The following is a 23283-nucleotide window of genomic DNA, read 5'->3' as shown; positions in this document are numbered from 1 at the left end:
CTTTACTTGCCATCCAGTATACGCAGCTCGGACACACAAGCAAGAGCACGAGTCATGGCCGAGATCCAGGTTCCTGCCCAGAAGGACGAGCATCCGCTTCTAGCCTCACGTCCGCCGGTTACCGATCCCATCACCTATCTTACTATTATTGAATACAACTTGTCCGAGGAGAACTTGCCGGTCCTACACGAGGTTCTTCAAGATGCAGAGCTTACTGCGACTATCGGCTGGGATTTGATACATCTGCTCCTTCCGATGCTCCCGCTATCGGAAGATTGTTTGCAAGACATCGCCGCCAAGGGTAACCCACGAGAGTGTGTTTTGAAAGTGACAGAAGCGCTGCGGCTACTGGAATTTGAAGAACCACACGATCACACCGACGACGAAGAAGATGATGCAGACCCCAGCGGAAGCAAGAAAGCGGCAGAAGTCGGAATGGGCGAATCGAGCACAAGTCCTGCGTTCCAACCAGCCGTAGTCCCGCCACTTCCTGTACTAAAGTTCGAGGTCCTCTTGACTATACTTGCAACGCTACATCGACGGGTCAAGACAAAATATCCAAGCCGGTTCCTCTCTACCAGTCTGCAGGCTGCACTGCTCGCATACAACAGGGCCAACACGCACATTGAAGACCTCACCCTATCTGCTGTCAAGTTTGTCAAGACGCTTTCCGGCACTAAGAGGCCGCATTTGCCATCGAGACGAAGCAGCGGAAATCTGCTACGTGTAAACACCAATCAGTCGGAGCCAGATCTGGAGGCACAGAGCGACGCGCCGAGCAATGAGGAGAACGATCTTGTCAATCGCCTACTCCAGTCATTCCTCACGCATATCCTCGAGGATTACGTCTTGTCACTGACATCAGACGACGACGTTCCAGGCCTGGCGTGGGCAAGCAGACTGATGGAGCGGTACGAGCCCCAGCGGATACCGAACAAGCCCAACTACAAGAAATATGCGGATAGGTTCGCAGAAGAAGAGGATCTGACCTCTAGGGTTGCGATTCTTGGACAGGTTGTAGCCTTGACTCAGGATCTTGGGTTGAAGTATAAGGAGCTTCTTCGGACTGTGATGGATACGGAGGATGAGAAGCGAGGTATTCCAGGAACAGAAGATGAGCCACCAGCCACGGCTGCCGATATACCGCTCTCACGAACAGGCGCTCTTCTACTTATCGCTGCGCAAAACGTCAAACAGGAACTGTATGCTTCAGCCAAGCAAGACGAGTCATCGTCAATTGCCATTTTCCCAGGACACGCCACGATACTCAGCAACTTCATTGGAACTCTCGGGCAACAGACCGTCGGTATGGAGCCTGAAGCACTGCTCGACACAGTTCTTACATTTGGTCTCATCGCACTCGAAAAGAACAACATCGGCGAGCCCAAAGACGACGAGTCATTCGCCCAATACCTGCAAACAATCTCGCTCATCTCCGCAAACTCGCCGTCCCCGAGCCTACGCGGCCATGCGCATTACCTCACTACAACAGTCTTGCGCTCACATCCCCACGATCTCGTTCGCTTAACCTTCATCCGTGATACGCTAGAGCACTGTCCGTACGAGAACCTCAAAGCAAGCGCAGTATCGTGGCTCAAAGGCGAGACCCTCGAGGCCAACGCGCCGCGTCCTCAATCCGCAGACGACGAGCACGAAGAAACCAACATCTTCGCCACGCCAGTCGCTCTATCTACCGTCGCGCCTTTCCTATGGCCTGATCTGACCAAGCAATATGCTACCGATGCAATCCTAGAAGAGTCATGGATGCAATTTCGCCAAGAACTTGGTTTCTACGTGGCGGCGCTCAACTTCTACTATCTGCTACTCCAGGCGAAGCATCTACATGAGACACTTGGTATCAAGGAGTTGAACAGCAATCATAGCATCCAGTCGCATTATCTTGACGTGCTGAAGCAGACTGCTGCGCGGTTCCAGAAGGAGCTGTCATCGGGTGGTGGCGCACTTGTTGTTGAGGGTGAAGAGGCGCTGGAGCAGGCCAAGGCTGATGTTGGGTTACTGGAGAAGGTCATCGAGTGGGTTGAGGGCGGGTTGAAGAAATTGTAGATAGGGTGACTATATGTGTCATGAATGACGTGCTTCAGACGGTATTTGCATGGAATACAATCACATTTGCGAAGAAGACCTCAATATTCACGATGAAATTAATATGCTCAGAACATACCCCCATTCATCCCTCCAAATCCCGCACCACCACCATACGATCCTCCCTGTGGAACCCATCCCCCGAAATTATCCGCCGTCATATCATTCCACAGATACAAATCGCCGTTTTGAAACGCCGCGGAGAAGTCGCCCATATCCGTGGTGAAAGCCGTTTGATCGCTGATCGGCTGCGGGTCAATGGCCATGTCATTCGCATTCCATGGTGTAGGTGTAGGGTACGCGTTACCCAATGTAAACGACGATGTCGGTAGAGAAGGAGGAGCGGGCTGATGTTGTTGCTGCTGCTGAGCCGCAACCTGAGCTGGATCGATAGCAGACGCAGACGCCGCCGCAGAAGTAGCCGCGACCTGCACATTCTGCTCTGCAAACGCAGGAGTCTGATTCCCGCTTGTTGTCTTCATCTCATCTCCACCCACCATCTTCTTCCTCCTCTTAAGATGCCTCCCCTCCTTCCTCCAAACCACATATTCATCCCACCAACTCTTCAACTTCTCATGCAGCAGAAAGTTCCAATGACTCGGCACCCTGACTCTACACTCCTGCGGTCCACCCGCCTCATTCGTCTTATCCAGCACAGTGTCGAGGTAATAACTCACTTTCAGGCTCTGGCTTTCGAGTAGTTCGCCCATTTCCGCGTCGGTGCCAACGGCGTATTCTGCTTTCATGAGGGTAACGAGGGAGTAGACGGCGCGGACGTAGAGGGCGTTGGGCGATTTGCGCAGTTTGTCGACGGGAACGGCGATGAAGAAGTCGAGGATGGTGTGGGCGGCGGAAATGCATTTTGTGGTTGCGTTGATTTGGAGGGCGGAGCGCGAGAGGAGGGATTCGGGTTGCACGCAGTCGTCGTCGAGGGCGGGGAGGGTGATGTGGCGGTTGCGGAATTCGATGACTGGGTTGTGTTAGATGGGGTGGATGTGATGTGCGTGGTTTGACTTACCGTCGTAGCGACCTCCGTCCATGCCGAATTCCCACATGGATAACATGTCGGAGTAGTACTCTATCTGTAAGTTCAGCGTCATAACGTCGTCTGGAATCCCTTTCCTCCAGTCTTGCATCCGCCGATCGAAGATTCGTAGTATAATTTGCATGCGTAACTCTGAGAGACTGAAGCTTGTGCTAGCATCGTCGAAGCCAAAAGCCGTATTTGCCTCGTCGGCTATCCTCTGAAGCTTCAACCACGCCACTATCCTCTTATCGTCCAAGAGTTTCGACTTTTCCAGTATGTTGAAGCACTCTTCCATCCAACTGTTGAACAGCAGTATGTTGGGGCGTTTCAGCCTCATCGAGAAGCCTGCGCTGATAATGTAGAGTAGTAAGATAGTGCGGCAGTGCTCGAGCAACTCCTCGGGCGAGGAAATCTTCTGGAGCGATCGAATCGCACGTTTGGGGAGTTGCTCATGCGTTCTGGGTTTGGATGTCAAGCCCAACTCCAGAGCCATCGATGCGGCCATGTTGACCCACTGATAGATCTGCAGCTGACCTGGTGTTTTCGATGGTGAATAGTATGTGACTGTAACGATGAGCGCCTGAATAGCTTGAACCGACTTCTCGCCTTTGATGAAGGCGGAACGTGCGTAGAGAAGGACGGTTTCTTCATGTAGTCTGTCAGAGAGGGCAGAACCTTTCGAGTGCGCAGCCGCAGCCATGATTGCGTGGAAGAGCGCAGGCTTGTTTGCTCGGAGATCGAACACGTCCCATTGTTTGGGTATTGTGATGCCTGGACACGCAGCGACGAGCTCGGTGCGCCATATGCTCAGGAGCTCGACTGCTAGATCTTCCGAGATGACACCACGATCTATAATGTCGTTATCAGAAGACCCCAGGAAGTCTGTCGGCGCGCCAGTAGGGGTGGAGTCGACTGTGGGTACTTTGTTGATTGGTGCTGTGACCATTGACGCTGATGTTGTAACACTCGGGCGACTTGACACGCTAGGAGGCGTCTCCTTCTTTCTCACATGGCCTTGATCATCCGAGTCCTCATCGCCGGATTCCTGTTCGCTAACATCGTTCGATGATCTGGCGTTGGTCTTCAGAAGACTTCGCATCTGCTGTATCTCTTTCTCTAACTCCGTGACTCGCACGTCTGTTCTCTTTCTCTGCCTTCTCTTGGCCGGCGGCGCGAAAACACATGTTCTGTTCGCCTTGGCGCATCGCTGGCACTGCGTCGAGCTTGTGTCCGGGTTCGTAAGACATCGGACTTTGGAAATGCGACATGCTTCACAAGCGCGGTTTAATGGCTGGTCTTGAGACTTCCGGGGCTGTTCCGCGTCTGGGCTGTTGACAAGTTGGTTGTTCATGGTCCAGAGCGTCTGTGACTTGGTGTCATCTCCAAGGCCCGACATTCTGGTTGACGTCGGCAAATCTGCCGCTTGTAGTAGGATGGTATATTCGAATGACTGTCGTCTTGAAATGCGCACGCATAACGTCTTTGATCCGAATTCGACGTTGCTAACTGCGCAATTCCATGTTTGTAATCAATGGAAGATCGACTAGCGCATGCAATAGCCGGTAGATCCTGTGAGGGCCTGTCGGAGACACGCGCTGGAGTGGAGAATGACGGTCGCTGATTATGTGCGACAAACTTTGAGTACTCGGTCCGCTGGTGTCAGTAAAGTCGATGTATGACGAACGTGGATGCCTGGGAAGCCGTTGATCGAAGGTCGCGCGACAGGGTCTGACACGCGAAACACCAATCAGGCAAACCTGTGGGTCTAGTGGGTGACTTGTGGCTAAATATTGAGCCCGCAATGCGCGACACACGATCTCCGCTCTAGCGTCTCGGAGCAATCCCTAGGAAACTTGCTGTCCGTACCTTTGGACTGTTCCAAGGTTGTATCGAAAGACTACACTCTGTATACGGCTGTCGCACGAGAGTCTGCAAGCACCCAAGGCATCTATGACACTGCGAAATGAGCTGGAAGTACCTATGAATACACTGCATACGCGTTCAGGCACCCCAATACTTGTCGCATGGATCGGAATATTGGTCAATTAAACGGTGCCTCGTGACGACATCGCATGCCATTCACAGCAAAGCAATACGACAGAGACATGCCGGGCGACCATCAAACCCGTCAATACAGCACCAGAGTATTATCTCGAAGAAGCAGTTCATAGCAGCCGGGGTTGAGAGTCCTGAGCTGTGGAGAGAATCGCGCCCCGCGTATTTGGCTAAGGCGCCCCATGCCTTCCAAGGTTACCCGACGGCAAACCTTCGTCAGCGTAGGGCGCGACTAGCGCCTTGGGTGTATAGTAATTCAGATCACAAAACTTACTGTTGAGCTCTCCTCACTTCTCAAAACGATATAGTTGTTCATACGATTCATTTAACATAATAGTCGCTACAAACATGTCCTTTCTATACACCGACTTCGACAAGGCAAAGACATCACCCAAGCGAATACCACCGCCACCCATCTAGCAAAGCCAGAACCAGAACTTCTCAAGCGCATTGCGCGGGATCTGCTCAGGCCAAACCTCCGCATCAAGCGCCGCCTTGCCGCTCCAGATATCTGCCTCGGCCGGGTTGACCATCTTGGTCCGCTTGAAGATCTTCCAGAAAGCATAGAGGAGACCGAAGATGGCAACGCCGATGTAGGCAGTGAAGAAGCTGGTCAGCTCATCGGGTCCCCAAGGAGTGGTTGTGAAGACCTTGAAGCCATTGAAGAGGATAATGAGAGCGAAGTAAGCGAAGGCAGTCCAGGCAACGTATGGCTGCCACTTGCTAGCGAACACCATGGTGCTGCGGTCAACGTTCTGGGCGATGCATGCCGCACGGAACCGGGTGTATGTGTAGGTGATGGTGCACCAAGTAAAGAGCGACGCGATGGTGGTCAAGTTCTGGAACCATCCGAATACCTTGTTGGCGCCAGCACTGACGCTCATGTATGTGAGTAGCGAGATTGAGGCTGTGACTGCAACAGCGTAGACAGGGACACCCTTCTTGTTGCACCTGAGGAGGAACTGTGGGGCTTGGCCGTTCTGCGCGATACTGAAGAGATAGCGCGATCCGGTGTACAGGAAAGCGTTGCCAGATGAGGTTGCGGATGTCAAGATGACAGCGTTGACGATGTGGGGGAGGACGGGAATGCCTGCGTTCTTCATGGCGATGACCCAGGGGGATGACTGAGCACCCTTGGCGTTCTCGTCGGTGAGCTGAGGGTCGTTTGAGCTGATACAGGTACCGATGATGAACGATCCCAGGACGTAGAAGAACAGGATACGCCAGAAAACACGGCGAACGGCTTTGGGAACTAGAGAGGTACAAGGTCAGTGATCGTTATATGAAGAGTCAAGACAAGACGTTGCTTACTGTTCCTGCGGGGGTCGGCGGCTTCACCGGCAGCGACTGCAACCATCTCAACACCACCGTACGAGAACGCTGCGTTGACAAGGGTAGACCAGAGACCCGTGAAGCGACCCGTATTCCCAGTGCCCACGTACTCCTTCATCGCACCTTCCTTCCAATAGCGGAATCCTCGCCTGTCATGGTCAGGACCTCCACCGAGCATAATAACCAGACCGGCAAGAAGCAGTCCAATGATTGTTATGATCTTGATGGATGCGAAGATGAACTCGGCTTCTCCGTAAATCGAGACGGCGAAGATGTTCAGAAAGACGATGATGACGATGATGATGGAGATCCATATCGCAGGATTGTACCTAACTGGAGTCAGAACGTGTTGGAACTCGATTGGATCGTTATACTTACTTCTCTTCCTGGTCCCAGAAGTTGATCAAGAGAGCGGCAGCAGAGATCTCGGCGCAGAGTGTGATGGAGCTGTTGTACCAGTTGTTCCAACCGACGGCAAAACCAAGAGCGGGGTCCGCATAACGAGCAGCGTACTGCGGGATAGCACCGGGAAGCGGGAGCCATGTGGCCATCTCTCCAAGACACTGCATCATGCCGAAGACGGCGACACCCGTGATGGTATAACCAAGGAGGACAGAGACGGGACCGGCATTGGCGAAAGCACTGGCAATACCGAGGAACAGACCAGTACCGATGGTACCTCCGAGCGCAATGAACTGGATGTGGCGCGACTTGAGACCTCTCTGGACGTAGCCGTAGTCCTCGGCTTTCTGAGCGGAACCGTAGACACCAGCAGCCTCATTAAGGGCGTGGTCCTTGATGTCGTGGACATCGCCCACAGCATGATCAGAGGGACTCTCGCCAGCGACATACTGCTGCTTTTCGTAGTCGTTGACCGACATGTCGGGCGACGGGGAGACAAGAACACCAAGAGGTATACTCAGCGAAGTGGAAGACTGAGCCTGAGTCTACCAGGGATAAAGAACCCAGGAGAGTACAAGAAGGGTAGAGGCGCGAGAGAAGATAGCCTTGCAAGCCGGGTGAATGGGGGTACGAAACGGCCTTTATACCCACGCGCCTACGAGGGTTCCCTTCTCAACTTCGCAGCACCCTCGTCCCAGCACCCGGGAACCGCTCGCAAAAGCAGAGCATGGGCTGGACCCCAGCGGCGACTGATATTCTGCAGACTAGTCGCGGCGCAGCTCCGGTGTGGTCTGGAAAGCCTACTGGTCAATGGTGTGATTGGGAGCGAATGATACGATTAAGATGCAGACGGTGTCGCCGTTCGGTATGGGCTATGCCGCCTTGAATCGCCTTAACCTCGCCCGGGGCTGATAAGGATGGGATCGCTGTACTGGGGTAGACGTTGGAGTGACAAGCTTCGATACAAGCCTTGTCTACTCAAAGAGGGGTACAGCTTATGCACGGCATGCATGCCTGCTTGCTTGCGAATTATCGTACAACAACCAGCCTCTTCCCGTTGCTGTTCACACGTCGCAGATACTGTCCGTACACAGTGTTGTCAAGCAAACCTCTCGATACGTCGAGGCGCCTTCGACCAGCACGCGACCGCAGGATGGGGCGCCGGGCGTTCCAACTCGCTTAAGGTGCGATTTGGCATTGAGACAAGCCTCAATGGCGCTGAAGCAAGCAGCTATCGGGCGCCCTAGCCCGCGCTAAGCATTCTCGGCAGGTGGATCCAAGCTACAACCCATCAGAACAGTTTCCACTATCGTGGGCTTACTAGGGGTGATGCATCGGGAGTCGTGCGAATTGCACGCCTTTCTAGAACACATTCTAGCGCGCGGACCTACTGCGGTGGTATCGCTGTCACTACGCGTTCGCGCATTCCGTCTCGACTCCAGTGGGATTAGAAGCGCGAGATGGCTCTGGACCACGACTTTCGCGATGCGCTTCCACGAATGGCGGGAACAAGACGTGCGTTCTGTGCGAGAACGCCCCCGCCCCTCCCGCGCTGATGCGGTCACTGCACAGACAATTTGCGCAATCTACTCGGCCAGATGTGTCGCCAGACTGCGTGCAAGGGTTTGATTGGAGTCGTCAGCCTGCAGATAACCGTGGCGATTCGTATACTGGTTCCGACTGATGGCACAAGACTCTCGTTCCTCCAATGATATGCACCGATTTGGAAGCACGAAGACCGGAGTGCTCTGAGCTGACCCGAGCGTCATCCCATGCGGTCCTTTGGGTGTCTTTTGGGCAGGTGGGTGTACTCGAGGCGTGATACTTGCACATGTGACCATCTCGAGAGTCTAAGAGTTGTGTCCTCACAAGGCTTTGTGCACCGACAAGGCTGATAGCGGATCACAACATCCAATGGAAATGGTTTCTGAAATGTTTCAAGCGCGTAGACGCGGTCAGCATGCGCCCAGTTAAAGCCACCGGTACCTGGCTTATGCTTGCAGACTTGACTAGTTAAATTGAGGAGCCGCTGCCACCTCACACAAAGAAAAGCCGAACAGGTCTGCAGCTTACATCAGTCTGAAAGCATGGAAAGTAGTGAGCCCAACTTCAACGTAGGACCCGGGATTCAGTTTCTTCCTTGAATGAAGTGCTGCATTCATCGCACTGGCGCAAGACCGAAGAATTCGAGCTTATCAAAGGTTAGAGAATGCTCTTTTGTACCGTGTATCAAAAGTGCAAGTCTGCAATTCGTTGCTCGTTTTGAGGGTTCAGATGACTGTTACAAGTATCAGATTGTGGGTGTACAATTCCATGATATTTATACACACAGTATCAAAAACCGTCGACAAGGTATCCATCCATTCTCCTGACAATGTCCTTGTGCCGGGTACAGAGTCACAGACATTCCCTATGGCCCATCCCCACGCATAGCAGATGAAGGCATGTCGTTCTCGGAGTAGTTCGTTGTTTTGATCTGTCGGATATTCGTCGCATCGTCGTGAGTAGTCTTTGAGATGCCTTCGTGTGCAGCAAATATCCGCCGTAGTGTCGCAGCCGGCCACCACCCAAGCGCGTTACCCAGGTCCGATCTTGGGCATGTCGTGGTGCTCGCTCAGTCCGCTCAGGTACTTGTTGAGTTCCTCCACCTTCTCCTTGTGTGTCTTAACTCCCTCCTTCTTCAGCCTCTCCTCCATTCTCTTCCTTCGCATCTCGTCGTGCCGTCTTTCCGCTTCTGTCTTCTGCCTGCCGCCGCCGTCTCGTATCGATCGCTCCGCAGTTTCGGGTGACATCGAGCGGCCGGGTGTGTCTGAAGGTGATTTGCGCACGTCATCGTCGGTGGTTGATCGTTTCGCGACACCGGTGGACGTGTCTTCGGCGGGTTTTGTGGATTCGGTAGTCTTTGGCTTCTTCTTTTTCTTCTTTTTGTCGACGCCGCCGCCACCTTTGAGTTTCAGCGCGCCGCCTGTGGCCGCTGTGTAGTCCGAGGACGGCATGGTGGGTGTTGCGCCGGTGTATGGAGAGCGGGCAGCTTTGGATGGCTGGGCGCGAGATCGAATAACGGGTCCGCACGTGATACCGTTAAAGTGGGGCGGATGCCTCGTCAACATCGACAAACTTCCTTCCACGTCAACCTAGGAAAGACCCCAACACCCTGGAGGCTACATCCACGTCAGGTCACCAAATCTGCATGTTCTCATCTTGATGTAGTCTCTGGAACTACTTTTCTGCGTTCAAACATTCCGACGCGCCATGGAAGATAGCGTGGTCCAGGACAGCCCTCTGTTGAGGCTCCCTTGCGAATTGCGCTTGCGTATCTACGACGAACTTGTCCCTATCATCCCTTTAAAGTCCGATAGTCCACCAACTCAGTTTACCGGTCTCCTCTGCAGCTGCAAGGCCATACAATATGAGCTCGAACCAGAGATTTGCAAACGTATGGCTACTGCTATTGCTGGAATAGCTGATCTTATACGCCAAAGCACTGGAATGGAGATGGTGTACACTCCACCTGACTCTTTCTGCGGCTGGCGCAACCTAACTATTTGCTGGCATACGTTGAACACATATATGCTTTATCCCCGCTGCAACCCACTTCTCGAATTTAGAGAGTTCTGGTTCGACACACTCACTATCCACCTGCACAACGAGCCCAACACCTACGAGCTCTTTCGAACGCATCCATATATTCATGCGACAACGGAATTAGCCGATGCGATGGCAAGCTATGCCGAGATGACTGGCTCACTACCGAGACCCAAAAGATGAGTACTCCTCTTCGGTGGAAGGATAGAACCTTTCGTGTTGCACAAGGGTGCAGGCATGAACATGAACAACATCTGTTGCGACGGAAAGTTTCGCTGGGTATGGAGACATGAATCTAGTATACGCGGGTCGGGCGTAGTCTTCTGTAAGATTGCGCAATCGACCCGACCAAACATGGACCCCACACAAAAGGACACGAGAGAGATTTTCAGGCATGTCCAAGGAAGATGGGTTTCTGAAATGGAATGCGAGATGGATGAAGGGTAATAATGATGTGATATGGCCCTCATGAAAAGAGGACTTGCTAGTACCGCACACGGGCGTCAAACATTGGAGGAGGTTGCTTCATACAATGCAGAGGAAAGGGAAACCTTCCTGCAGAGAGGAGGCGACTACGGTTCATCGACACAGGACTGGTATATGATATGGGCCCGATGAAGAAGCGAGGGCTTATGGATGGCAAGTATACACAGCGTCCGGGCCTTTCAACGTGGTTCATTGAGCGTATCTTCAGAAATCGCCGCCGCGTCCATGTTCCACCAAGGCGCATCAACCCGTTGTATTTGCTTCAACGCGTTTAGTGTAATTACAGTCCCCATATGCAGTAATGCACGATTCTACCAATCCCTCTACCCTGTCCATTTTATCTCTTTCTACCCTATCTTGACAATTCCCCTATCATACCCATGCCCTTGCTTCAAAAATCACAAGACCGTGCCAACAACTCCGCCAACTCCTCTAAAGCCGCCTGATCCTCCGCGTTAAATCCATTCAGTTCCGCACAATCTATGTCAATGATCGCTACAACCTGCATATGCGTCAGCAACCCATACATACTCCTTTGCCCAGCTGCTCGCCTAACCCTCATCATTCAATTCCTCATTGAAGCAAGGAACAAAAGAAAAAGAACATACCTTCCCATCCTTAACAACCGGAACAACAATCTCACTCCTACTCCTCCCATCACACGCAATATGCCCCGGAAACGTCTCCACATCTGCTACCAGCTGCGTCCTTGCTTCTTTCGCCGCAGTACCGCACACACCGCGACCAAAATTGATGGTTTGACATGCTACCTGGCCTTGGAAAGGGCCGAGCAGGAGTTGCGACGCATTTGTTGGGGAAGTGAAGTAGAAACCTGCCCAGTTGACGGAGGAGGAGGGAGAGGGCAGCGAGTGGTACGCGTGCCAGAGGAGGGATGCTGTGTTTGAGAAGTTGCTGTTTGTTGAAAGTCTTGGTTAGGAATGGACATTTGTCGCAAGTTTGGAAAGGGTAGGAGCTCACCAGACCTACACAACATTAGCAATCCTATTCATCCTCCTCATCCTTGAGACTTTTGAGAATTACATACCCAATTCCTTTGCCCATCAAAAAGCGATCTCGCCTGCTCAAGCACTTGCTCATAAACCTCCTTCTTACTCATTCCATCGGCAAAATCGGACGCGTCGGCGTGCACCTAACACCAGCAGCCAGCCCAGTCAGCCACGCATTCGAGACACATCTTAGTCCAGACTAAGCGAAAACTCTTGGCTGCATACCATTGTCGTTGATATCCTGTCACTTCTTGGGGTCGCGATTCTTTCCTGGCTGCTATTTCCAAAGTTCTTGTGTGCACAGAACGGAAGTCGCCGAAGCTTGCCGGGCAGCAGCAATAATTATCCACACCAAATTACTCTAAAAATTCAACTGCACGGCGGTAACTATTTGCACTTGTTATATGGGTAGGTGTGTGGGTAAGGGAATTGGTATTACATGATTGTTTACTGTCCTGGCTGCAAGGGGTTTAGGTTGACCAAAAATTGTCGATCGCGTCATCGCCGTCTAATCTTATCTAGGCGTACGTGCAAGTCAACGGCAACCTCCTCATTCAATCTGAGTTCTGTCGCATATATGCCCCTTTGTGACAATTGGAATCAGATAGATCTCATTCAGGGGCTCAATTAGGATATACTGTATGCATCTCGGCTCTGTTCTACAAACCTCGGCCAAACCATCCCCACACCTACATACCTCCCTCCACATCATCCAGCAAAAACTTCACCGCTATAGCACAACAGACATCCAACCAGCCCAGGCTGCTACAATCCAGATATAGATCATGAGGTCAGGGACAGGTAGACTCGTCTCGTTGCTCAACAGCTACATAGACATCTCCCACCACAAGAACTCTTCATGGCAACCGGTCGGTTGGCGCAATGGTAGCGCGTGGCCCTCCTATCTACCTTAGATATCCCAAGGCCAAGGTTGCGGGTTCGAGTCCCGTGCTGATCGTATATCGCTCAGAATCAGTGGTATAAACTGGCATGAATGAAATATTTTGCTGGTTTGATGGCGAGATGCAACTTTTTTTTTTGGTTGGAGACCGATCACCTATCCGCCACCACCAACTATACAAGGGCTCAGTAGAAATAGCAAAGCTAACGTCTACGACTCTTGGATGTATTATCTTGATTGATATCGGGGTAACATATCCTTAGGGTTGAATAGATACTTGTATGCAGCACAATCTTTCGTCAATCAAATTTGAGAATAGATCTTTCTTCAGTAGTGCGAAGAAAAAGTCACAGTCACGATTCATCAGACAAGTCAAGTTTGATAGAGAAGAACATGCCATTGTTTTTGGACAATTAGAAGTAGTCATCAACTCATACACGTCATGAACATATCCGCAGCCAGATTACCGCGAAAAGGGACAAGACTAAAGTAAAGATGCAGCAACAAGTGACTGGGTAATGAGACAGTAGAAAGAGACATTAGCACACCATGCGCCCCCAGTAAACTCCCGGAATGATGACCCAACTCCGTTATGCACTCTTTGTAGTGATCCAAAAACGCCCGCCCGCAGACGACATGTGTAGCGTCAAGCCCGATGGCATGCTGTTCGACGAAGAATTGACTGAGACGAGAAACGAAGTGACGATGAAGGTCGTGTCCCAAGACGCCGTGCTAGAACTCCCGGAATGAAGATGCGGGATCAGAAACGCAAAATCCAGTGACGATGCTCATGACTTTGGGCGGGAGATGGCGTTGCCCATGCTTCCGACACGACCGCTGGTTTTTCGTACAGCAGACTTGCCGTCGGTGCTTCGGCGCGAAGGACTCGATCGGATCTTGCCCATGTTGATGCTGCCACTGCCGCTCTTCTCTTTTGGTGTCTTTGGCCGTATGCCAGCCGGCGCAGTGTTCTCGAGATCGCTCTCCTCACCGAAGCCGAAAGAGGTGTGGGTGACTGACGTTTGGACGACGGACGTGGTGCTGAATGCGCGACGCTGCTTGTCCTTGAGGGTAGGCGAGCGCTGAGGAGAGCGCGAGGATGTGCGGCGCGCAATCTGGCGCAGGTGGAACTCCTCGTCCGACTCGCCATCGAAGCGTGTGATGTCTGCCCTGACCTCTGTGTGTGACCTGGTGAAGGGCTCGTTTTCGTCAATGCGCTGTGGTGACCGCGAGCCGTTGCCGTAAAGCTTGCTAGTCTTTCGTGGTTGTCCAGGTGTCGGCGCAGGCAGATTGTCCTCCAACACGCCAATGTGGCCCGAGTTGCTTCGCTCGTTCGACTCGATCTCGCCGAGCGCGGCGCGCTTGGACGATCCGTTGGGCGGTGTGAAGGTTTGCCCGTTGCTAGCGAGGCGCTGCTTGTGCGGTGACTTGGTAGGCGTCGATGGCACGGTCTGCGCGTACTTTGCCTTGAACTGGTCCTCGTACCACCACTCTCGGAAAGTACCCTGGTTCAGGTGCAGCCAGTGCTGTTGGGGGCCAACGACCATGCCCGGGCGCATGAAGCGCATGTATGCGATAATCTCGTTGGCGGTGAAGCCGTGCTTGTAGATCAGGTACGCGCCGATCAAGCAGCCAGTTCGTCCCAGTCCAGCCTTGCAGTGGACTGCGATGCCGCGCTTCTGCACTGTGATCATCTCGTGGGCGAGGTTGACGAACTTGCGTACGAGGGACAGCGGTGGGCATGTTCCGTCGTCGAAGATCATGTTCAAGTGCTGGATGCCGAGCTTGGTGAAGTATGAAGAGGAGTACAGTTCCGAGTTGAGGCGTACGACGAGTCCAACGTTGCGCGCGCAAAAGTGCGAGAGCACGTTCTTGAAGGGACCAGGAAGTCCAGATCGCTGGATCTCGGCGATGTTGGAGGGAAGCGTCGCGTACATGGGTGATGAGGTCGGGATCTCGTGTGTGGGTTGTTGCTGGGGAGAGGCAAAGGCAAGGAAGTTGGGCGTGACCCAGTTGAAGTCGCCCATGTCTACGCGCTCAAACTTCTCGTACCTAAGGCTGTCAGTATTCATCGATTGATGTGCTTCGGTAGACATACTCTTCGAGGCTGAAGTCCTTGAGACCGCAGAGGCCCTCCTCCTTGGCCTTCCATACACCGTAGATGACGTCCTGGATGTTCAGAACATAGTCGGCCTGGCTGTAGCCGGCGTCGCGGAAGGGCATGCACGGCGGGTCCATCTGGGCAATCGGCGCCAGAGCAAGGTGAGGTGGCCATGACTGGATGAGCACCATGTAGCATGCGAGAATGCAGGCAGCGTTTGCGCGACCTAGGCATGTTAACGGGTGCTATTGAGCGAGGAATGTGGAGTAGCTCACTCCTCGAGTCGGCGCTGCTCCAGAAGACGACGGCGCGGTCCTCGTTGAGAGGATCGCCCAGAACCTCGTGCAGCTGTACCGCGAATCGGTAGAGGTGGCCGATGTGCAGTGGGCCAAAGTCGCCGTGGAACGCGTTGTACAGGAGCGTCTTGTCGATACTAAAGTAGACGGGAGGGTGCGCCTTGGGGCCGGCGGCAGTAGGACCTACTTGCGCGCGCGACGACCGTTTGGACGGCGATTGGCTCTGCTTGGGGTACGGGAACGGAGTGTTCGCATCGGGCGGGCTTGTGTAGGATGCCAGGTAGAGTCTGTCTTGGATGTACTAGGAAATCGATCAGAACGGGTCCCGCAGTCGCTTTGTTTTGGTGTGTGTTGTGGTGCTCACCTCGATCACCTGACCATAGCTGGTGGTGGATGCGCGCGACATCTTGGCCACTCGATCGCGTGGTGAAGCCATTGCGAAGAAGAAGGTGCGACCCGCAGGTGTTGACTACAGCTGGGGAAGGACGGTGACGAGATGCCGACTTGGGACGAGAGCAGCGATGTCGGCAGCGCAGCGCAAGGGAAGATGCGTCGTCGGTATGGCTGGTGGCGGAAGTGCCGTCTGCGTCTGCGTGTCCTGCTGCGGTCGGGAGTAAGGAATAACTGTAAAGATGTGTGACGGCGGATGGTTGGAGGTTTAAGCACATCCTCCATGTTGTTGTTGTTTACAGACGCACGGACTCGCCCGCTAGCTCCACTCCATGGTTTCGGGATGCCCGCAACGCCATCATAACAACTCTAGACGTCTTGGCCCAAGCACCACAACAACACAACAACTGGTGAGGCCCTCCCTGCTGTTTGCATGACGCACTGCCTATAGGTGTCCTGAGACATATCTCTTCGTTTGCCAGCATCTCTTGTCCCGCCGGCTACGACTCTGTTTGTATCCGTCTCTTAGGGAACCAGCAGCTCGAGGCTTTGGACCTGCAGCTGTCGTCGTGTCTGCATGACCTCACAGGGTCCAGTGTACGGACTCCTAAAGGCAGCCTGCATCTCGATTGCTGCAGTAATCGCGGACAATTTGCGCGACCCGCACTAGAGCCCGTCGGCATCGCGATCGTCCTCACCGCATGCAGCCATCGAGCCGTTGTTGTTTCTTCTGTGCTACTCCAACTGTCAACAGTCAGCTGTCATCGTACAGACTCCACAGAGTTGTCGCTGTTTGAGGCGGGATCCTTGGCGACCCACAAAACCTGTGTGTCGCAGAGTAGCAGTGGGCCGCGCCCGTGCGCTGTAAAGCCTCATCTACCACATCAAGATTACGATGATCCGAAGAGGCAGGACCCAGGGGTGGCTCAAAGAGTCCATTGATGTTTTACCTACTTGGGCAACATTCAATGGCGTCAAATTCAACGGCGTCAAAGTAGGCCCGCTGCCAGGCTATGAGGACCGAGGGTCTACAGTCATTGCTGAGGAGAAGCTTCAAGGGGGCGAAGCTGAGCCTTTGCTTGTCGTGCCCAAGGAGTTGATCATTTCTCGTCAGAATATTGAACTTATCGCAAAGTCCGATCATCATCTACGCGAACTTCTCGAAGCTCTTGGAGATTTTGGAATGGTGTGGCAATTCCAGAAGAAATGCAAATGTGCCCAGCACTAACATGAAACAGACAACAAGAGGTGCCGTTCTTACTTTTCTACTCCTCCAAGCAACCATCTGCTGCCCCGATACAAAGGATGTTGGCGTGCTCAATCCTCTTACGGAATACGTCAAGTTCCTTCCAGATGAGCTGCTACCCACTTTCTGGAGCGAGGAAGAACAGGAGTTTCTCGTTGGAACCACGCTCAAACCTGCAGTCAGCGCAAAGCTCAACAGCTTATTGCGCGAGTTCGAAAACTTGCGGACCGCTACAGAGTCTATCAGCTGGTGTAAAAAATACTGGTGGGATGAAGAAAATGGTATGTTGACTTTCGACGACTGGATGTGCGTCGATGCCATGTACAGATCTAGAGCTTTGGAATTCCCCGGTACTGGTGACTGCATGGTCCCCTGCGTCGACATGGCAAACCATGCATCAGGTGATGCGACGGCCGCATTGTACGAGACTGATGGTAACGGGAATGGTCTATTGCTACTTCGAGAGGGCAAACAAGTTAAAGCTGGTGATGAGATAACGATCACGTAGGTCATCATGACGAATCGGAGGATACTCGCTCACAAACATAGATATGGCGACGACAAAGGCGCATGCGAAAACATCTTTTCGTACGGATTCCTCGAGGATGCCATGACGTCTGCAAAGGTCGTCTTTCTAGACCTCGATATCCCAGACGACGACCCCCTCAGACCTGCGAAGATCTACGTGTCCAAGGTCGCACCGGGCTTCCGCATCTTTGAGAAAGACGGTACCATAGATTGGGAAAGTGACTTCATATGGCTCGTCGTAGTCAACGAAGAAGATGGTCTAGACTTCAAGGTCAGACAAACCACCGATGGCAAGAGAGAAGTCCAATCTTTCTGGAAAGAGCACGAACTCGATACCGTGAAGCTCCGAGAAAATCTTGAACAAGACCCATTATGGGATGTCTTCCAGCTACGTGCCACGGTTCTCCTACAAAATCGCGTTGATGCGCAGATTGAGCTGCTCACGGAAGCAGAGGGTGCCAAACGAACGGGTACAATGCGGGAAATGCCGTGGCGACTTGCGGAGCGACTCCGAAGTTTGGAGCTAGACTTGCTCAAGCGTGCAGCTGCTACTCTTGACAGCCAGGTAAGACCAATTTCTCTCTATACCCCGCAGTGCGAGCTCCATCATAGTATGTTTCGGACTTTACACCGCCAGAGGGCATGTGTCGCATCATGTCCTTCGGCGACAGTTTATCTGGTGTGGCGTCGCACCAAATTTGGTTGCATGCGCTTAAAAGCCCAGACTGTCAGGCTGCTAAACTACCAAATTATCATTCCTGCATCTTCTCGCCGGAACCGCACTGACGACAAACAGAAAGCCAAACTCCTCGACACAGAGGCAGTCGTCCATTATCTGGGCTTGGACGAGGGAGGAGATGGCGAAGACGAAGAGGATTTCTCCTGATAACCCAAGGACCCCACTCCGGATAGACGAGCTCATATAACGTGGTGGAGCCTCACGCGCCCTGCATTTACTGCAACATGGGTAGCAGTACGTCTACGGTAGAACATCAATAGAAGCATCGGCTCTCCACCATGCGTCCCACACTGTTTGATACCTTGTTGTACCTCAAAGCAACTGATAGATCAACTCGAGTTTTTCGCAAATGACAGTACACCACGTAAAGGAAAGAATGAACTGTTACTAATTACGAAGGATAAGGCAACCAAATCTTCTTTCGATGGCTATTCGTGCCGTGGAGTGGGTGGGTTGTTCAAGTCGTCATTGATGGCCTGATCTGACTTGCTACGGGAAACAGGATGTTCTCAAAGCTGTTAGTATGATGTGGTCGGAACGGTATCTAGATAACACTGAGGTATACGAAGACAAGGACGATGGAGAATGTGTATCAGAAATTCGATTCGAGTAGGACAATGTCAGTCCAGCTTCTGTGTGGTAAATTACTTATAGTCAGGAGAATGCTGTCGTGTGGTAACGGTCGCTAGCTGAAGGTTGGTATTTATATCTTTGACAACAGCCTTACGGCCAGAGCACATGTTGCTTTCAGTGGGAGCTATTGTTATATCTGGTCATGTTCGGTCAAATGCGTGTATCCCTTTACCAACAACAACACTCTTGTCATGTTCTATACGAACAATGTGGCACGGACGGCACGTATGGCCGCCCTGCCGAACAGCCACTGTCTAATGATTGAGACATCCAACAATTGCTTTTTTCAGCCTTACACGCAGGGTCCGGCTAAATAGCCATCATAGACACGCGAGGATGCTATTGATCCCGTCTAGGAGAATTGATTTGCAGGTCGCAATGTGGCTTAATCGAGATAAGCGGCGTGCCGCGCCGCCCACTCAGTGCACTCTCATCATCCGTCCCTGGTCAATACAACCGCCTCTTAAGCCTGTAATGACAGAGCATACAGGTTGCGCGTTCCGTGTCGACAGGGACGATGATCCTTTTGTCTTCTAGAATGTGACACATAGAGTGCGCTGATGAGTTGTAGTCACACGGGCAGCCAATATTGCGGCTATTAGCGAATGGCTGTTTGCTAGCTGCCCTTGTAGACGATACCCATCCGGTTAAGAAGGGCGCGATATTTCGGACGCTGCACAGGGCTAGTGCAGGTTGCAATTGAGAGAGTGATGGGTGGCTCAATCACAGCAATCGGGCCGACGTCCTCGCATGATCTGAGCGTGGGTGTTCACCGTCGTCGAAGCCAGCACCCCGCAGAAAGCTCTAGTCACCGTTGTGAGAGGCTGGTGAGGAGTGCCGAGAAAGGCCGTCGTAATTCTGACAAGCAGACGTGTCCCGCGCGCTGATCGCAGCGAAGCCAGCTTTAAGGTTTAGTGAACAGGCGTGGACGAGAAAGTATCGGCGAAAGATGTGCTGCTCGTGCTATCCCTTGTGGGATGGCGCCTGTCGCCCCGCAGCCGCCCACAAATTCCCCAGAGAAAGACTAAGCCAGGGTGGCAGGTGGCAGCTTACATCTGCCAGGCCGTCCCCGATTCTTCCGCCAGCCCTCCTCGCCCGTCTGACTTGCGCACTCGCCCTGACTGGTTTTGCTCTGTTCTTGTGCATTCAAGTCGTGAAACGCCTGGCGACTGAATATCCAAACTTCAACTACGATACACGGCCGATACTCGAGTACCGGAGCAGCGGATGACAGAACGTGACACGACCTATCAGTGATCGCCCATTGGGCCTTGGACGGATACCACCTGACACCACCGACGACGCGTAACGAACGACGCCAAAATGCCCGGAATACTCCCCATGAAAGTCATCAAGGTCGGCTCCAGCTGCCAGAGCCGCATCGCCCAAGCCTGCGACCGATGTCGCTCCAAGAAGATACGATGCGACGGCATCCGCCCCAGCTGCACGCAATGCACCAATGTCGGATTCGAGTGCAAGACGAGCGACAAGCTCAGTCGACGCGCATTTCCCAGAGGATACACAGAATCGCTGGAAGAACGCGTACGCATACTCGAGGCAGAGGTTCGCGACCTGAAGGATCTCCTTGACGAGAAAGACGAAAAGATTGACATGCTATCACGCATGCACGCGCGCTCGCCAACAGCGTTTTCGACCGCTAGACGACCATCCATACACTCTCCGGGTTCTTCTGACGTGCGAGAAGAATCACAAGAGAAAGAAGAGACGTTCAAGGTGCAGCAGGCACCGCTTCTGCTCGACGACCTGAACAGAGATTCGTATTTCGTGGGCAGCTCGAGTGGACGAACCCTTGTTGGTAAGAAACACGTTCTGTCGAGTGACGTGCAGCGCGTCTAACACTTTACAGAGGCTTTCAAGCAAAAAGCACAAGAGACCGGCAGACTTTCCACCGACATCAACTCGAGCGCCTTCTTTGGCGCTGGAGCAAGACCGACTGCGACTCACCCCAAGCGCATCGTTTCATTCAAAGCCCCTCCTCGTCTGGTCTCAGATCAGATGATCAACATCTTCTTCCAAGAATGGGCGCCTCTGTTCCCGATTCTCCATCGCCCGACCTTCTTGTCACTATACGAGCAGTATGTGGCTAGCCCGGATACCATGAGCGACAAGAAGTCGATTGCACAACTCAACTTGGTCTTTGGCATTGCCGCGCTGTCAAGCGACGTATGTAAACCTCGCATTCATGTCTAGCAGAATGCTAACTTCTCCAGCCACGCGACGGTCAAGACGTAGAGTCTTTCGAGGCTCAGTGGCAGAGCGCTGTCGAGAGCTTCTTGATGGACAATGACGTCGCAACGCTGCAGTGCCTTGTTCTTGCCCAGATCTTCTGCCTGCTGAGAGCTGATTACTCGCGGGTGCTCAAGTACAAGGGCTTGGCTGTCGGCCTGTCGCAACGTCTTGGCTTACATCAATCCCAGAAGCGCTTCGCACTCGATGCATTGACGAGCGAAACGCGCAAGAAGCTGTTCTGGTCGCTGTACACAGTCGACTGGTAAGTAGCCTTCGGCCGAACCCCGCCGTTACACTTACTGACCGCTCCTAGTCTCTCCGCTGCACACCTCGGACTACCGAAGCTGATCCGAGAGGAAGATGTGCACTGCGAGTATCCGGTAGATGCCGATGACGAATACGTCACCGAGAAGGGGTTCCTGCCGACCCTGCCCGGCGAGTACACCAAACTTTCCAGCGCACTGGCTCTGTTCCGCCTGTCGCGCATTCTGTCCAAGGTGCTGACGGAGCTCTACCCCGGATCGGCATCACATGACATTTCGTTCCGCACTATTGCGTCGCTCTCCGACGAGCTGGAAGACTGGCAGGCTAACCTCGCGCCTCACCTCAAGCTGACGTTTGCGCAAGACAAGCCAAGTACCAACGTCACCAGCAGCAGATCACCTGTTTTGGTATGTCTTTCAATACCTGGTACATCTACCGAATGCTGACAAGCCTAGTCTCTCGTCTACCACCACATTAGGGCGCTTGTATACCGCCCAGCCGTTGTTGCTAATCTTGGCGACAAGGGCTCGTCGGCCGTTGTAGCCGTTGGCGATGCCTGCAAGCATATTGTGCAGATTGTTGAACTCCTAGACGAGCGCAAGCTTAGCTTCTCGTTCTGCCTCAATCGCAATGAGGTTCTCGTCCAAGCCGGCTTCGGCCTGCTCTTCCAGACCTTGACGCTAGCTCGCGAGGGCAAGTTGATCAAGGACAGCAACCGCCTGGTATGCTCTGTAATGGACATGCTTGAGCGTGGAAATGCTGCTGGCTATGCCGAGTTCCGTCGCGTGGGCTGCGGTATCGTGGCGGTCCCTCAGGTGGAGCAAATGCCAGCCCCACCTCTGTCACGACACAACTCAGAGGGCCACATGGGAGCGCCTCTGGATACCTTCCGTGCTACCCAAAAGTCGCTCAAGGCTCTTGCAGCTCGCTTCTCACCAAGCATGATGAAGAATGCCCGACAAGACCAAGAGCCTCGTCGTGCGACATTGCCTGCTCTCTCGCCCAGCGTGGGTGCGCATGCTAATCCTTCTCTGACGAGCTTGTCGTCCATTCAATCAGAGCCTCCTGTCGCTCGTTCAGAACCAACATTGAGCCCACTGTCACATCGCGCATCCTTCTCGATGCCAAACAAGCGTCGCCCAAGTCAGCCAACACCCCAGCACCAGCAACAACAACAACAGCAGCAACAGCAACGCAACATCGACTACCTCTCCTTCGCCAACGACCCACTCGCGAGCTACACCCTCCAAAACAACCAAGGCATCAAAACCGAAGTCTCGACCTCCGACTGGGAGCGCCTCCTTTCCTCCCTAGACAACGGCCAAACAAACATCTACGACACAATCTACGGCGGTCCTCCAGCCGACGCCCTCGTCGACGTAGCCCCGCAATCCGCCAACACAGACAACAGCAACGTCACATGGTCGCCAAATGTCTGGAACTGGAGCGCCTACAGCTCTGAAGCCCCACCACCTCAAAGCGTACTGAGCTTCAGCGATGAGAGCCTGACTAGTGGTGAGGAATTCAGCACTGGGGCTTGTGATTATGGGTCTACGCCTGGTAGCGATAGATTGTATCCTGGTATTATGATCCCTGGTGACTACGATAGCACGACGGGTTTGACGGGCTTGGATGCTACTTACTGTGGGTTGTAAAGTGCCAGCAGAGTCGATGATATCACGATGATTACGATGGGTTGTATAAATGGAGAATGGGTGTCTGGCGCATAGGGTTGAGGGTTCTTCACCTGTTGGTAACACGGGTCTGGTTGAGCTTTTGCTGCTTTTGAGATACCACGCTTCTGGCCTGAGCGAAAGAGAGTCACGATGCGAATTGGGATGGAGGGACGAGCTACTTTCTTTTTTCCCATGGAAATCTTCGTAACATAGTCTTCTTGGTTTATTTAATTCAACATTTGCAACTCGCTACCTTCATTTG

General features: G+C 53.0%; 7 protein-coding genes and 1 non-coding gene across 8 annotated transcripts; 4 read left to right on the top strand and 4 right to left on the bottom strand.

Moving 5' to 3' along the window:
• Positions 1–54: 54 nt before the first annotated feature.
• Positions 55–2064, top strand: J4E90_010138 (uncharacterized protein; the record flags this gene model as incomplete). The annotated part of the gene is made up of 1 exon (XM_051439653.1): positions 55–2064. One exon carries the CDS (start codon positions 55–57, stop codon positions 2062–2064), a length of 2010 nt encoding a protein of 669 aa, XP_051286562.1.
• Positions 2065–2676: 612 nt separating this feature from the next.
• J4E90_010137 (uncharacterized protein) lies at positions 2677–4526 on the bottom strand (the record flags this gene model as incomplete). The annotated part of the gene is made up of 3 exons (XM_051439652.1): positions 2677–2715; positions 2781–3073; positions 3122–4526. The coding sequence occupies 3 exons, from the start codon at positions 4524–4526 to the stop codon at positions 2677–2679; spliced, it is 1737 nt and encodes a 578-aa protein (XP_051286561.1).
• A 1075-nt stretch (positions 4527–5601) lies between these two features.
• J4E90_010136 (uncharacterized protein) lies at positions 5602–7398 on the bottom strand (the record flags this gene model as incomplete). Its single annotated transcript, XM_051439651.1, has 3 exons — positions 5602–6437; positions 6497–6846; positions 6896–7398. 3 exons carry the CDS (start codon positions 7396–7398, stop codon positions 5602–5604), a joined length of 1689 nt encoding a protein of 562 aa, XP_051286560.1.
• A 2097-nt stretch (positions 7399–9495) lies between these two features.
• On the bottom strand, positions 9496–9915 carry J4E90_010135 (uncharacterized protein; the record flags this gene model as incomplete). Its single annotated transcript, XM_051439650.1, has 1 exon — positions 9496–9915. One exon carries the CDS (start codon positions 9913–9915, stop codon positions 9496–9498), a length of 420 nt encoding a protein of 139 aa, XP_051286559.1.
• Positions 9916–12865: 2950 nt separating this feature from the next.
• J4E90_010134 lies at positions 12866–12955 on the top strand. Its single transcript has one exon. It is a non-coding gene; the product is annotated as a tRNA-Arg (tRNA).
• Positions 12956–13686: 731 nt separating this feature from the next.
• On the bottom strand, positions 13687–15701 carry J4E90_010133 (uncharacterized protein; the record flags this gene model as incomplete). Its single annotated transcript, XM_051439649.1, has 4 exons — positions 13687–14950; positions 14997–15225; positions 15275–15596; positions 15660–15701. The coding sequence occupies 4 exons, from the start codon at positions 15699–15701 to the stop codon at positions 13687–13689; spliced, it is 1857 nt and encodes a 618-aa protein (XP_051286558.1).
• An 879-nt stretch (positions 15702–16580) lies between these two features.
• J4E90_010132 (uncharacterized protein) lies at positions 16581–18345 on the top strand (the record flags this gene model as incomplete). Its single annotated transcript, XM_051439648.1, has 4 exons — positions 16581–16871; positions 16924–17435; positions 17481–18024; positions 18256–18345. 4 exons carry the CDS (start codon positions 16581–16583, stop codon positions 18343–18345), a joined length of 1437 nt encoding a protein of 478 aa, XP_051286557.1.
• Positions 18346–20154: 1809 nt separating this feature from the next.
• Positions 20155–23000, top strand: J4E90_010131 (uncharacterized protein; the record flags this gene model as incomplete). Its single annotated transcript, XM_051439647.1, has 5 exons — positions 20155–20647; positions 20699–21015; positions 21063–21343; positions 21395–21752; positions 21801–23000. 5 exons carry the CDS (start codon positions 20155–20157, stop codon positions 22998–23000), a joined length of 2649 nt encoding a protein of 882 aa, XP_051286556.1.
• Between the last annotated feature and the right edge of the window lie 283 nt (positions 23001–23283).

This window comes from Alternaria incomplexa, assembly GCF_024043165.1.
Source record: "Alternaria incomplexa strain BMP 0042 chromosome Unknown scaffold_19, whole genome shotgun sequence".
NCBI lineage: Eukaryota > Fungi > Ascomycota > Dothideomycetes > Pleosporales > Pleosporaceae > Alternaria > Alternaria incomplexa.
Note: the sequence above shows the minus strand (reverse complement) of the source record. Positions and strands in the feature narration are given on the sequence as shown.